Source organism: Pleuronectes platessa, chromosome 13, assembly GCF_947347685.1.
Source record: "Pleuronectes platessa chromosome 13, fPlePla1.1, whole genome shotgun sequence".
NCBI lineage: Eukaryota > Metazoa > Chordata > Actinopteri > Pleuronectiformes > Pleuronectidae > Pleuronectes > Pleuronectes platessa.
Window position 1 is genome coordinate 1,791,451 of NC_070638.1, and position 13,963 is coordinate 1,805,413.

At 44.9% G+C, this 13,963-nt stretch overlaps 1 protein-coding gene across 1 annotated transcript; it reads right to left on the reverse strand.

Annotated features, from left to right (window-relative positions):
- Nucleotides 1-10,785: 10,785 nt before the first annotated feature.
- LOC128455089 (tripartite motif-containing protein 16) lies at nucleotides 10,786-13,733 on the reverse strand. The gene has a single exon (XM_053438726.1). The coding sequence runs from the start codon at nucleotides 13,580-13,582 to the stop codon at nucleotides 11,897-11,899; it is 1,686 nt and encodes a 561-aa protein (XP_053294701.1). The 5' UTR covers nucleotides 13,583-13,733; the 3' UTR covers nucleotides 10,786-11,896.
- Between the last annotated feature and the right edge of the window lie 230 nt (nucleotides 13,734-13,963).

Consider the following 13,963-nt stretch of genomic DNA (forward strand, 5'->3'; position numbering starts at 1 on the left):
AGCCTGTCGGCTCGGAGAGGAAGTGCAGTCGCGTTGCTCTCCCGGTCTTTTCGGATCTCGGCCCGGGAAGCGAGGGCAGCTGTGTGTTAAGGAGAAGAGGAAAACTAGAGAAAAAAACCCAGAGTGAAACCTGTGAAAAAGGAAAAAAGAGTCGGAGCACTTACCCAGTGGAGGTCCGGAGCCAAGTGGCTGAACGAAGGAGAGTTACGTCGGTAAGACGTGTTAATTATCCGATGAAAAGATAGCTTGATGCTTACCGTCGGTGTCCATGCTAATGCTAGCTCTGTGCTTAGCAGGCTAACTGCTTGCCTGTCCTCCGGAGAGCTGCTACGAGGTTCGGCATCGGCATGCTCCACCTTGATACACAGAGCAACGGTGAGAAATTTGCTCTTTAGCTGCTCTGGTGCTATTTTCCTGTTGTTTTCCGTGTGCTGAAAGAAAGCAGTGGTGATATTTGGGAAAAAAGAGTAATTTGATATGTTGTGAATGTGATGAATATAAAACAATAGTTTATTTTGTATTGTGCAATTTATTGAAGACATGTATGTTATTCCAACTGAGTTTAAAGCAATTAGAGGGTAGTTGGCTCGCCATCTTTCACAGCAGGAAGTTGTCCTGAACCTCAGACTCTCAGTCCTCTAAAAAACCTGACCTGTAGACAGGGTCACACAATACATTCAACACTATCCATTCTCAGATGCATCATTAGGGATATCAGATGTCAAAAGATGCACACAATTACATCTTATTCTGACAAATCTTCATCTCTATTCAATTCTCAAATCTCTATCTTTGTTGTACAACGTTCAATCTTTAGTGTATCATTCATGAGAACTAAATATTAAAGTGCTCACACATTTACCTGTTCATGTGAACAGTTTAAATAATACTTATGTCAAGTAACCATTAACATACAAAACCATTAATTATAAACATCTGAACCATGTGCAAATAACATAACAGTACACATTTTGAGGTAGACTCAGAGGTATTAAAGAATTGTGCTTAGTTCACTCTTACACTATAGGCCTATTCATGTCCGAGATCTGCACCAAAAACTACCCTCTAATTGCTTTAAACTCAGTTGGAATAACATACCTCTCTTCAATAAATTGCACAATACAAAATAAACTATTGTTTTATATTCATCACATTCACAACATATCAAATTACTCTTTTTTCCCAAATATCACCACTGCTTTCTTTCAGCACACGGAAAACAACAGGAAAATAGCACCAGAGCAGCTAAAGAGCAAATTTCTCACCGTTGCTCTGTGTATCAAGGTGGAGCATGCCGATGCCGAACCTCGCAGCAGCTCTCCGGAGGACAGGCAAGCAGTTAGCCTGCTAAGCACAGAGCTAGCATTAGCATGGACACCGACGGTAAGCATCAAGCTATCTTTTCATCGGATAATTAACACGTCTTACCGACGTAACTCTCCTTCGTTCAGCCACTTGGCTCCGGACCTCCACTGGGTAAGTGCTCCGACTCTTTTTTCCTTTTTCACAGGTTTCACTCTGGGTTTTTTTCTCTAGTTTTCCTCTTCTCCTTAACACACAGCTGCCCTCGCTTCCCGGGCCGAGATCCGAAAAGACCGGGAGAGCAACGCGACTGCACTTCCTCTCCGAGCCGACAGGCTGAGCGTGGCCTGCGTAGCTTCTGATTGGCTGCTGAGAACTAGGTACCCCACGTGGGACCATGCGAGTTGAGCGGTGCATTCAAAACAAATAAGATAATCAGAGCAAACAGTCTCTCTTCTTTTACGGTACTAAATTAACAGTGTTTCTTACACCTGGTTACACCCTCCCCTCCTGAACTTATGCACGTCCCTGTGCATAGTATACAGTTAAAGGCAAATTATTCGAGGGGTCAGTGCAGGGGGTTGGACAGGTTCTTCTCTTATGACTTCTTCCCAAGCTGTGGACAGTCCTTGAAAGAATGATTTCACTGCTGTGATTAAAGGATTTCCTAGCTCTGTATAATCAAGCCGTCGTGGTGGTTGACGATTTCTTTCAGATCTCCTGACAGAATCATTTGTATCTGTGTTCTCCTCTGTATCCATTGGGATTGTTCCATCCTTTCCTTCCTCAAGTTCTGCTCCTTTAAAACCATCCTCAACTGGAAGTTGTTCTCCTTGGACATCTGGATTATCATCCTCAAACAAGTCATTTTGAATCAAGGCTGGTTCATTGGCTTGCTCGGTTGGTGTGACTCTATCGGCGGATAAGTACTCAGTATCACTCTGATGAGGGTTAAACTTGATGGACATCAAAGGACCATCTGAAGTACTATTGGACATATCAGGTAAATTGTCAAAATCGGGTTGGGTGTCAAGATCGGTTGGATTGTCAAATTCAGGTGGATTGTCATCATTTTGAGCATTTACAGGACTCTCGACAGGACGAACGCCTGGAGGTTCAGTATGCCGAGTGTCTTGGACATCGGTCATGGACAGATCCGGGTACACAGGAATCTCACTGACCATGGGGACAGGGGAACTTAACCAAACAGGAATGAGTGCATCATCCTCTTCATCTGAGGAATTCTCTTCCTCTACAGCAGGGTTTGCACGAGTTCCTGGCCTGCGTGGTACTGGCTTTTGCACAGGCTCACTATTTTCCTCCGCAGGTAGGTACCCGCACGGCAGCAACAGGTCCCTGTGTAGCGTCCTTAGGGGACCATCCGCGTTTTCAGGTTTAACAGTGTATACAGGGAGAGTGCCTGCTCTTCTCACAACCACATGGACAGTGGGTTCCCATTTGTCTGAGATCTTGTGTTTTCCCCGGATGCGGACATTCCTGACCAATACTCGATCTCCAGGTTCCAGGTCTGAGACGGTAACATGTTTATCAAACCTTGTTTTGTTCTTGAGAGCGATCTTTGCAGCCTTCTCCATGGCTATCTTGTAGCTCTCCTTGAGACGTGCCTTGAGGTTTTGCACATAATCAGAGTGAGATGAATGTTGACCCTCTGGTACTGGCAACTTGAAGGCAAGATCAACTGGCAGGCGAGGTTGGCGCCCAAACATCAGTTCGTACGGGGTGAAGCCAGTCACCTCGTTCCTGGTGCAATTGTAGGCATGGACCAGGGGTCTCACATGATCACGCCAACTGGACTTGTCTTGATTTTGGAGAGTGCCCAACATATCAAGCAGGGTACGATTAAATCGTTCCACGGGGTTGCCCCTAGGATGGTATGGGGTTGTCCTCACCTTGTGGATTCCAGCCACCTGACAGAGTTCCTTGATCGTGCGGGACTCGAAGTCTGGACCCTGGTCACTATGTAACTTCTCCGGGATACCATAGTGTACCATAAAGTTTTCCCACAGACACTTTGCTACTGTGCGGGCCTTTTGATTCGGTGTTGGGATGGCGACCGAAAATTTAGTGAAGTGATCTGTGATCACCAGTATATCCTTGGTTCCACTTTTGTCAGCCTCCAGGGACAGGTAGTCCATACAGAGGAGCTCAAGAGGTCGAGTGGTCCTAATGTTGACCAAGGGGGCTGCTCTTTCAGGTCGTGCCTTCCTCCGCACGCACCTGCCACATGTCCTCACTTTCCTTTCCACACTCATGACCATCTTTGGCCAATAGAATCTGGTCCTTACAAGGTCCAGTGTCCGGTCGACTCCCATGTGACCCATATGGTCGTGCAGACTGGTGAGGACTGTGTCGCGGAGCTCAGCTGGAAGAACAAGCTGGTAAGTTGTCTGTGGCCCCACTTGGCGTCGCCTGAACAGGATGTCGTTATGGAGCTCGAGACGATTGAGTTCTCGGAGGAGGAGTGGGAGATCAGGAAGTTGGGTGCGCAAGGTGGGAGGTGGTGTGTCCCCATGTTCGATCTGGGTGATTACATGCTTTATACATTGGTCAGCTCTCTGTTTAGCTGCTATCTCAGCTTCAGTGAGATGGGGGACGGTTGGAAGACCTCCAAACTGTTCTTCTTGTCCATAGCTGTCGGGAACAGCACTAGGGTACATGGCAAGAACCTCCACTAAAGCAACACGATCTGTATCTCCCTCTCTCTCATCATCAGGACTGACACTGTAGGTGAGCTGTCTCTCACAGATTGCTTTCACAACAGACTGATCGACTGCATTGATGTTGTTTGGATCAGAGAGGTGATCTTGTGTGAACTGCTGTATACGTTCTCTCTCTTTTTGTGATTTCAGATCGTCTGCTAGTATCCCATGTGGTCTGCGTGATAATCCATCCGCATCTCCGTTCTGCCTTCCTGGACGATAGAGGAGTTTGAAGGAGAATGTGGATAGTGCTGCTAGCCACCGATAGCTGGTCGCGTCAAGTTTGGCCGTTGTCAGGATGTAAGTTAGCGGATTACTATCCGTTACAACGGTGAACTGGTTGCCGTACAGATAGTCGCTGAACTTTTCGGTGACCGACCACTTGAGCGCCAGGAACTCTAGCTTGTGCGCTGGATAGCGGCTCTCGCTTCTTGACAGCCCCCTACTGGCGTAGCCTATGACTCTGAGTTGGCTCTCTTGCTCCTGATATAGCACAGCACCGAGCCCGGTGGTACTGGCGTCGGTGTGCAGTATATAGGGTTTCCGGGGGTCAGCGAAGGCTAGTACAGGGGCTGTAGTGAGGCTCTGGATGACTGCCTCAAAGGCTTGCTGGCAAGCTGGCGTCCAGCGCCCCCCGAAGGGCTCTTTTGGGTCATGGTAGTGGTTTGTTTTCTGTCTTATGTCTGTTAGTTTCGCTTTTGATTTCTTGTGGAGAGGTGGGTAGCCAGAGGTTAAACTGTGAAGGGGCTTTACGATGCTGGAGTAACCCTTAACGAACCTCCTGTAGTACCCAGCGAAACCGAGGAAGGATTTCAGCTCCCGTAGGGTCTGGGGGACAGGCCATGTCTTCAGGGCTGAAATCTTCTCAGGATCTGTCTGAATGCCACTTCTGGAGACTATGTGACCCAGATAACGGACTGATGTCTGGAAGAAGACACATTTTTCTGGGGATAACTTCAACCCAAACTCTTTGAGACGAGTTAGCACTCTCATGAGTCTTTCTTCGTGCTCCTCGAGGGTTCTGGAGAAAACTATGACGTCATCAAGGAAGACTACCGCATCTTTCAAATGCATATCCCCCATGCACCGTTCCATTAACCTTTGGAACGTGCTGGGGGCATTCGTCACTCCTTGAGGCATTCTGTTGAATTCCCAGAATCCGAGCGGACACACAAAGGCCGTCTTCGGTTTGTCTGCCTCTTCAACCTCGATCTGGTAGTACCCCGACTTAAGGTCGAGAACTGAGAACCATTGAGAACCATTGAGGGCCGAGAATGTGTCCTCCAGCTTTGGAAGGTTGTACGCGTCCTTTATAGTCTGGAGGTTTAGACGCCTATAATCGATGCACAACCGGACTTGGCCGTTCTTTTTCCGGACTACCACTATGGGCGATGCAAATGGTGACTCTGACTCCCTTATAACTCCCGCATCAAGAAGCTCTTTAATGTGCCTTCGGACAGCTTCAATGTCCTGTGGGTGGATTGGTCGGGCACGTAGTTTGAAGGGACTTTCATCTGAGAGTTTTATGTGGTGTCGCACCTGGTCCGTCCGGCCAAAATCCTGGTCATGATGTGCAAACACATCAGCCATGTTGTTGAGCTGCTGAGTGATGCGTCGCTTCCATTCGAGTGGGACTGGGGAATCAGCGAAATTGAAATTCAAAGTGGGTTCTTGAGATGACTGGGTCTCTGGAGGTCTCTGGAGAGATTCTGATTGCTTGGCTATGCTGTGCTCCTTTAATATGATGGTCTGATAAGCACTAACCTCTGCAATAGTGCACTTAGCAGGAATGACGATGTCATGGTCAAACTCGTTGCTTATGACGACTGGTAGCTTATGGGGCCGTAGCTGGGGGAAATCAACGAGACCAGATTTTACCAGCAGGCCACCTGGCAAGGGGGATGATGATGGATACTCAATGACGACGGATTTCTCATCCTGAAGACCAGTGACAAGGGCAACTCCCTCCACCACTACAGTTTCACCGGCTGGAATGACTTGAGGCGTCTTGCCTTGCATCTTTACTACCCCCTGGTGGTTGTTGCTTGCCTGCTTCCGTCTTAACTCAATGACCTTGAAAACTACTTTGTAGCCGTGTGGGAGGGGCTGGCGATTGGTTAAGTCAGTCTCTGAGTAAATGTCAAACAGTACATCTAGAGTGTTAGTACCTATGAGCATGAGGGACTGTGAAGTGTCAGGAACAACTAAGGCAAGTGTATTTACATCTATTGGGACTCCTACAAAGTCTTTTGGAAAGGTTATGGTCATTTCTATATAGCCAAAGTAAGGCACTAGCTGGCCATTTGCACCTTCCACTTCTAAGAGGTCATGAATCGGCTTAATCTTCTGCTCTGAAAGGTGCTGCTTGTAAAATGACTCAGGTACAGTGGTAACTTGTGAGCCTGAATCAAGAAGGCAGTTGACCTCTTCACCTCTCACAGTCACTTGGGCTGTGCTCTTGATGCCAACCAGCCGTTTGGGGAGTCTAAACGGTTGGTCCTGCGTTGGGTGATGTAAGCTGGAACATGTTTGAGCTTTAATGTTCTCTGTATGTGTAATGTCTTTGTTGATCTCAGTAGGGGTTTTGTCTTCCTTGTTTACGTCTGAGGGACGTTGTTGACTCTCCTCAGCCCCTGTTTGTCCCACAACAGGAACTGTTAGTCGTTTAAAGGTAAGTTTGAATCATTTTGAGCTTCCCACTGGCGCTGTTTTTTTTCCAACTGCCTATTCTTTTCTGCCACTAGGTCGGGATTTGCGGGGTCGGTGCAGCAGGGGGCAATGTGCCCATCTTCGCCGCAGTTAAAACAGTACCAGGGCTTGGGTTTGTATGTCTGTTTCTTTTTGATTTGTCTTTGCATGTCTGTATCATTTGGCTTTGACATCCTGCTCTGTTGCTTCCCTGCAGATCCCTTGCTGCTAGCTCCTTTGGTGTTTTTCTGTGACATGTATGTAGTTAGTTGGCTTTGCAGACTTGCCACTTGCTTTCTCAGATCCTCAATAGCACTGATACTGCTCTCATCTTTCTCCTCTGGTTCACAAACATATGCGCCATGGAACTGCACCTGAGCTCTTTGCTTTGTGATGCCAATATGTTTTTTCATACGACAGGATTTTGCTTGCTGTCGATCTTCTTCGGAGCGAATCATTAGCAAGAGGTCTGAGAATGAGGGTGGGCTGCTCTTCTTTTGCTCCAGTTGCAGGGCGCTGAGCAAGGTGTTATCCCAACACCCCCTGCAGAACTGCTTAGTAAGATGTTTGTCTACTTCTTCATGTGTAATTCCCCCCCTTTTTGTTGCTCTGTTCAAGGCTAACTGGAGCCGATGAAGGTAAGTGGATGATTTCTCACCTGGGTCTTGGAGGGTGTTCAGGAATTGAGCAAAGAGCTCCTCTCCATCTTCCACAGTACCGAAGGCTGAGTCTAGGAGCTGTAGGTAGGCTGCAGGCGGTGACTCAGGCCGTAAGCTTTTAACTACATCAGCTGCTGGTGGGAGCAAGCTTTCATGGATTTTTCTGGATATTTGCAGAGGAGACATGCTAGGATCATTCTGGAGCAACTCAATGTGTATGCGCCATGTGTCATAATCAGTTTCATGATTAGGTCTGGGAGTCTTGCCGGAGAAGGAGCGGAGTCTCACTTGGGATTGGATGTGTGGGACAACGTCTTGCCTCCGCACAATATGCTCGACCACGACCCTCTGGATGTCCGGTGGGTTCAAGTCACTTACTGATAGGGACGGTGCTCTCTTTCCATTGGTGAGGGGAACATGGTCAGTGGCACCGTTGCTGCTTGGTGTGGCATCTGGAAATGGGGTGTAAGACTGTTGCTCTTGATGAGTGGGTGGGGATACGACAGTGGTCTCAACATGTGTGGGGGAGGATTCTTCAGTTGTGGGCTGCATAGTTTCAACATCTTCCCCGATCTGAGACATCATTTCCTTCAACACCACGCAATAGTCTTTGCCACTCATCTTAGCTAGTTGCTTGAGCTCAGCTAAGTATGTCTTGGTAACATTACTTCCAACCTTGGTAGCGTACACGCTACTGAGTGTTTTTACTTCATAGACAACAGTGGGGTCATCTCGTGCTATGCACATGTACGGTAAGCGAGGTTCTAAACCTTCTAAGGCTGAACCGCTAGCATATTCAACGATCAGGTTTTGAAAGAACTCGGACTGTGAATCATCAACCAAAAGGATTCTCTCAATTTTACCATACTGTTTTAGAAAGTCAATCACTTGTTCATCTTGTTCAGCTACCTGAGTAATTCCACTGACAGTAACTGCATTTGGAATTTTGACACCAGACTTTTGTATGAAATCCATACTGGTCATTACTTCAATATTGATGCTCAAATCAAATGGCTCCTGGCTGGCTCGCCACTTCTGTAACCAATTTTAGGAGTGTAAAAGTGAATTACAGTATAATATAAGTTGGACTAACAATAAGACCAGGACCAGAATCAGAAGAGACCAAATTCGAGAGGAGCCACTATACTGAGCAACAACAATGAGGCAGACACAAGAGTAACAATTGAGTAGCCACTCTTATATTTTACAGTGAACAAAGTAATTTGTCTGGTTCATACAAAATGCAAAATATTATACCAAACAGTAAGAAAAATAAAAAAGTAGTGTGCACACTTAAAACAAAAATGTCTGTTGGGGCCCTTAAAATAAAAGGAGTTGTTGAAAGTTCACCTGATTCCAAGGTTCCTTGTAGTGTAATGTGAGTGTATTATTTGTGTGAACGAGTGTGTACGTGAATATCTCCTCGGTGCTAATCTTCAATCAGGGTAGTTGGCTCGCCATCTTTCACAGCAGGAAGTTGTCCTGAACCTCAGACTCTCAGTCCTCTAAAAAACCTGACCTGTAGACAGGGTCACACAATACATTCAACACTATCCATTCTCAGATGCATCATTAGGGATATCAGATGTCAAAAGATGCACACAATTACATCTTATTCTGACAAATCTTCATCTCTATTCAATTCTCAAATCTCTATCTTTGTTGTACAACGTTCAATCTTTAGTGTATCATTCATGAGAACTAAATATTAAAGTGCTCACACATTTACCTGTTCATGTGAACAGTTTAAATAATACTTATGTCAAGTAACCATTAACATACAAAACCATTAATTATAAACATCTGAACCATGTGCAAATAACATAACAGTACACATTTTGAGGTAGACTCAGAGGTATTAAAGAATTGTGCTTAGTTCACTCTTACACTATAGGCCTATTCATGTCCGAGATCTGCACCAAAAACTACCCTCTAATTGCTTTAAACTCAGTTGGAATAACATACATGTCTTCAATAAATTGCACAATACAAAATAAACTATTGTTTTATATTCATCACATTCACAACATATCAAATTACTCTTTTTTCCCAAATATCACCACTGCTTTCTTTCAGCACACGGAAAACAACAGGAAAATAGCACCAGAGCAGCTAAAGAGCAAATTTCTCACCGTTGCTCTGTGTATCAAGGTGGAGCATGCCGATGCCGAACCTCGTAGCAGCTCTCCGGAGGACAGGCAAGCAGTTAGCCTGCTAAGCACAGAGCTAGCATTAGCATGGACACCGACGGTAAGCATCAAGCTATCTTTTCATCGGATAATTAACACGTCTTACCGACGTAACTCTCCTTCGTTCAGCCACTTGGCTCCGGACCTCCACTGGGTAAGTGCTCCAACTCTTTTTTCCTTTTTCACAGGTTTCACTCTGGTTTTTTTTCTCTAGTTTTCCTCTTCTCCTTAACACACAGCTGCCCTCGCTTCCCGGGCCGAGATCCGAAAAGACCGGGAGAGCAACGCGACTGCACTTCCTCTCCGAGCCGACAGGCTGAGCGTGGCCTGCGTAGCTTCTGATTGGCTGCTGAGAACTAGGTACCCCACGTGGGACCATGCGAGTTGAGCGGTGCATTCAAAACAAATAAGATAATCAGAGCAAACAGTCTCTCTTCTTTTACGGTACTAAATTAACAGTGTTTCTTACACCTGGTTACACAACTCACCGCTGATCCCCAGTTTACCGGAGTTGGATAGCTGACGCTGCTTCACACGGCTCCAACGGGAAAGCGAAAGGGACCCTACCGACCCGGTTGTTTATAGCGGCGCAACCGGAAGTAGTTTCACTTCCGGTGGGAGAAATAATAATAATGAGTTACATCATGTTTGACAGATGAGACTGAAAGTGAAGTATCTTTCGTTACCATTGTCGTGATTAACAACCTGGTTGATGAGTCCCTGGCGCCACTGCTACAGGACACTGGTCATCTATTTATTAAAAGTTTATTAATAAGATAAGATGATAAGATGAACAGTTCTCAAGACATATGAGACACAGAGAGACTTCTGGAATTAATATGCAACAAGTGCTGGAGGCTCACGTCTGGATCTGGATCTGTTTTACCGTCGGACTTTGTGGTTTGTGTGAGTTCAGTTTCTGTGGTAAATACTCCAGCACTCACTGGGCTTATTAGCAGGATATGAAAATGCCACTGCTGATATCCTGGTGATTCATTTGCATGTAAATTAAGCATCTGTTGTTCACATTACATTTCCTTGAGATTTTTCTTTCTGTAAACCCCCAACCTAACACCGTGTGTCTGAGAAACTGTCCAGATGAGCCTTTTCAATGGAATAAAAACCAACTTACAAAGGGCTTCACAAATTAAAAACACAAGTAAAAATACATAAAAACACACGTATGAAAGAGTCAAGTAGAAAAATAAGACAGGTGAAATCAACCAGTTCTCTGAAGCTCAACAATTAGAGAGTTTATTGATTATTCAAATGATACAAATATACTTTTTTTATTATAGATGATACATGTTTTTTAAATGATCTTTTATTTAAGATGTTAAAACAACACAAATCCATAACTCATCTTCTTGAATGTGAAGATTTACAATGTTCTTATTTTCAACAATTTGTAAATATTGATTATTGATTGTGAGCAATTTAAATTGATTAATGAATTCAGACATTTCTTTGGACTATTTGTTAAACTGAACAGTCGAGCGTCAGATGCATTAACGTTTAGGAGCAGTCGAAATCAATATTGAACATGAGTTTATTACCACTGATGCACACAGTTAACAAGTGAATACAATCACAATTTACATGATACAAATAGAATTATATATTAAACATAATTTCACATCAATAAATCAAAACATGAAGTTACACAAGAGAAAAATTTCAAACATCCTCTGGTACCACCGTCTCAAAGGTGACGGGCCTTCTTCTGTTTCACAAAAACTGTAAACTAAACAGTCATGAGCATTATGGAACCCTGTCTTGTTCTGTGGAGCTGATTGATTGATTGATTAAGTGATTGATTGATTTATTGATTGATTGATTGAACCGATGAAATCATTCACTGAATAAGTTGCAGCCCTAAAAACAAAGTCCCCCGACTATACACTTACTGCTTTTTCAAGAAAGAGACCAATTAAGCACATTAACAATTCTCCAACTGAAAACAGAAACAGAAGAAAAAAAAGATGGAAAACTGAAACAATGCAGTAATTTTAACACACAGCATGAAAAAGATATCCCACAAAACACACTATAGATGTTTTCACATGGGCAAGTGGACGGGACATGCATCCACACATCATTCTGAAAAACCCATGAAAAGCTTCTGCAAACAAATTCATGTCAGTTTAATTATAGATTTCTGTTTTTACAAAGTGAGAACTAAATATGTGTGATAAAGGAAGGTCAGTGTTTGATTGACAGCTGATCATGGAGCAGAGCAGAAACGTCACCACGACGAACTGTGATCAACAAACATGGAGACAAAAGAAGTTAAAGATTTAAACACAGAATCTAAATCACTGCTTTTAATGACTCGAGTCTATTTGAGTTTACAGAACTCAGCTGTGCATCCAGAATGATAATAAACCCTAACTCCAGCATAGAGAGGCTGAGTGAATATGGTCTGGACTCTGTGGAGGAGAGTCATGGTGTCAGAGACTCTGTAGAAGGACAGAACACCTGCTCTGTGATCCAGGTACACTCCTACTCTGGAGGACACAGGACCTGACACTCGAGTCTTGATGCTGTTGTTATAAAAGATATATCGGTTTCTACCACAATATAACATCCAAGATTTATTATTGAATCCAAATTCACATTCATCTGAGTGTCCTGCTCTGCTGATATTCTTGTATGTGACTGCTACACCAACTCTTCCTATCATCCCACGCTCCACCTCCACCTCCCAGTAACAACGTCCAGTCAGACTCTCTCTACTCAGGATCTGAGGCCAATAAGTGAATCTGTCTGGATGATTAGAATAAGACTGATCTTCTCTCATATATCTTACCTTTCTGTTTCCCTCAGATAAAAACAGATATTTGTTTGCTGTGTTTGGATCCAGTGTGATTTCCTGTGAATATCTTAAGAAGTCAGCTCTGGTCTCTGGTTCTGGTTGTGGCAGTAAAACATCCACTTGAGACACAATCTGTAAAATCTGTGTCTCTGTCTCACTCAGAATGTCCTGTAGTCGACCTCTGACCTGGGACACAGCTGGTGACACGTCCTCAAAATATCTCAGAGGACGGATCCTGAAGCTGGATGAGTGTGTAGATCCACTGAGTGGTGACAGTGAGGGGTAGTTGTGTAGAAACTGGCTGTGATCCTCTGTGTCTGAGAGCTGCTTCAGTTCCTGGTCTTTCCTCTTCAGCTCAGTGATCTCCTGCTCCAGTCTCTCCTGAAGCTCTCTGACTCGACTCACTTCAGTTTCCTGCTGGGATCTGATCTGCTGCTTCACATCAGAGCTTCTTTTCTTCAGCAGGTGGATCAGCTCAGTGAAGATCTCCTCACTGTCCTCCACTGCTTTATCAGCAGAGCCATTGATGGCCTTCTCCTCCTGTTGAAGCAGCTTCACGTCTTTCTCTGTGTCCTGGACTCTCTGCTGGATTGTTTGTCTCCTCAGCCCGAGCTCTCTCTGCCTCTCAGTCCTTTCTGCTGCAGCTAACACTGTGTCGTGGTCTTTATGTTCCTCCACAGAGCAGAGATAACAGATACACTGCTGATCAGTGCGGCAGAACATCTTCATCACCTCGTCGTGACGAGAGCAGATGTTCTCCTGGAGCTTCTCCGAGGGCTCCACTAGCTTGTGCTTCTTCAATGGAGCTGACTGAAGATGAGGCTGGAGGTGTTTTTCACAATAAGAGGCCAAACAAATCAAACAGGACTTGAGAGCTTTCAGTTTTCTCCCAGTGCAGACATCACAGGCCACATCTCCAGGTCCAGCATAGTAGTGATCAGCAGGAGCAGCTTGGAGTCCAGTCTTCTTCAGCTCCTCCACTAAATCAGCTAACATGGTGTTTTTCACCAGGACAGGCCTCGGTGTGAAGGTCTGTCCACACTGAGGACAGCTGTAGCTTCCTCTCTCCTCCCCATTGTCCCAGTGGGTGTTAATACAGCTCTTACAGTAGCTGTGTCCACAGCCAGTAGTCACCGGATCCTTCAGTAGATCCAAACAGATCGAACAGCAGAACGTTTCCTGCTCCAGCTGAAATTCTCTCTGAGCCATTTCCTTCCTCAGTGACAATGACCAATGACCAATGAGTTCACTGTGTTAGCTTGAGCTCCGGTCTGTGTCTCTGCAGTGAATGAGGTCGGTCAGCTCTGACATTTCAGCCTTGTTGGTTCCACCCATCTTTGAAATGTACATGTGATGGGAAGAGAATGAGGAAATATTTGAACAGATTAGAACTGGGTGTGTACGAAGACAAAGGCTTATCAAGTTTTTATCAGATTCCAGTAAGAGGAGCAGCACTAAGGTATGAAGTATGAAGAATGTGGATGGTTATCAAGCTTTTTCACAGTCCGGTATGTTTTATTTGCTAAAACATTGAGTAAGTAAAATGGTCCTCAGTAGATCCCCTCCTCATCTGGAACTATGCATTCCCTG

Bases quoted from the DNA above. Each gene is read 5' to 3' on its own strand.
- LOC128455089 (XM_053438726.1), bottom strand. From the start codon at position 13,582: ATGGCTCAGAGAGAATTTCAGCTGGAGCAGGAAACGTTCTGCTGTTCG.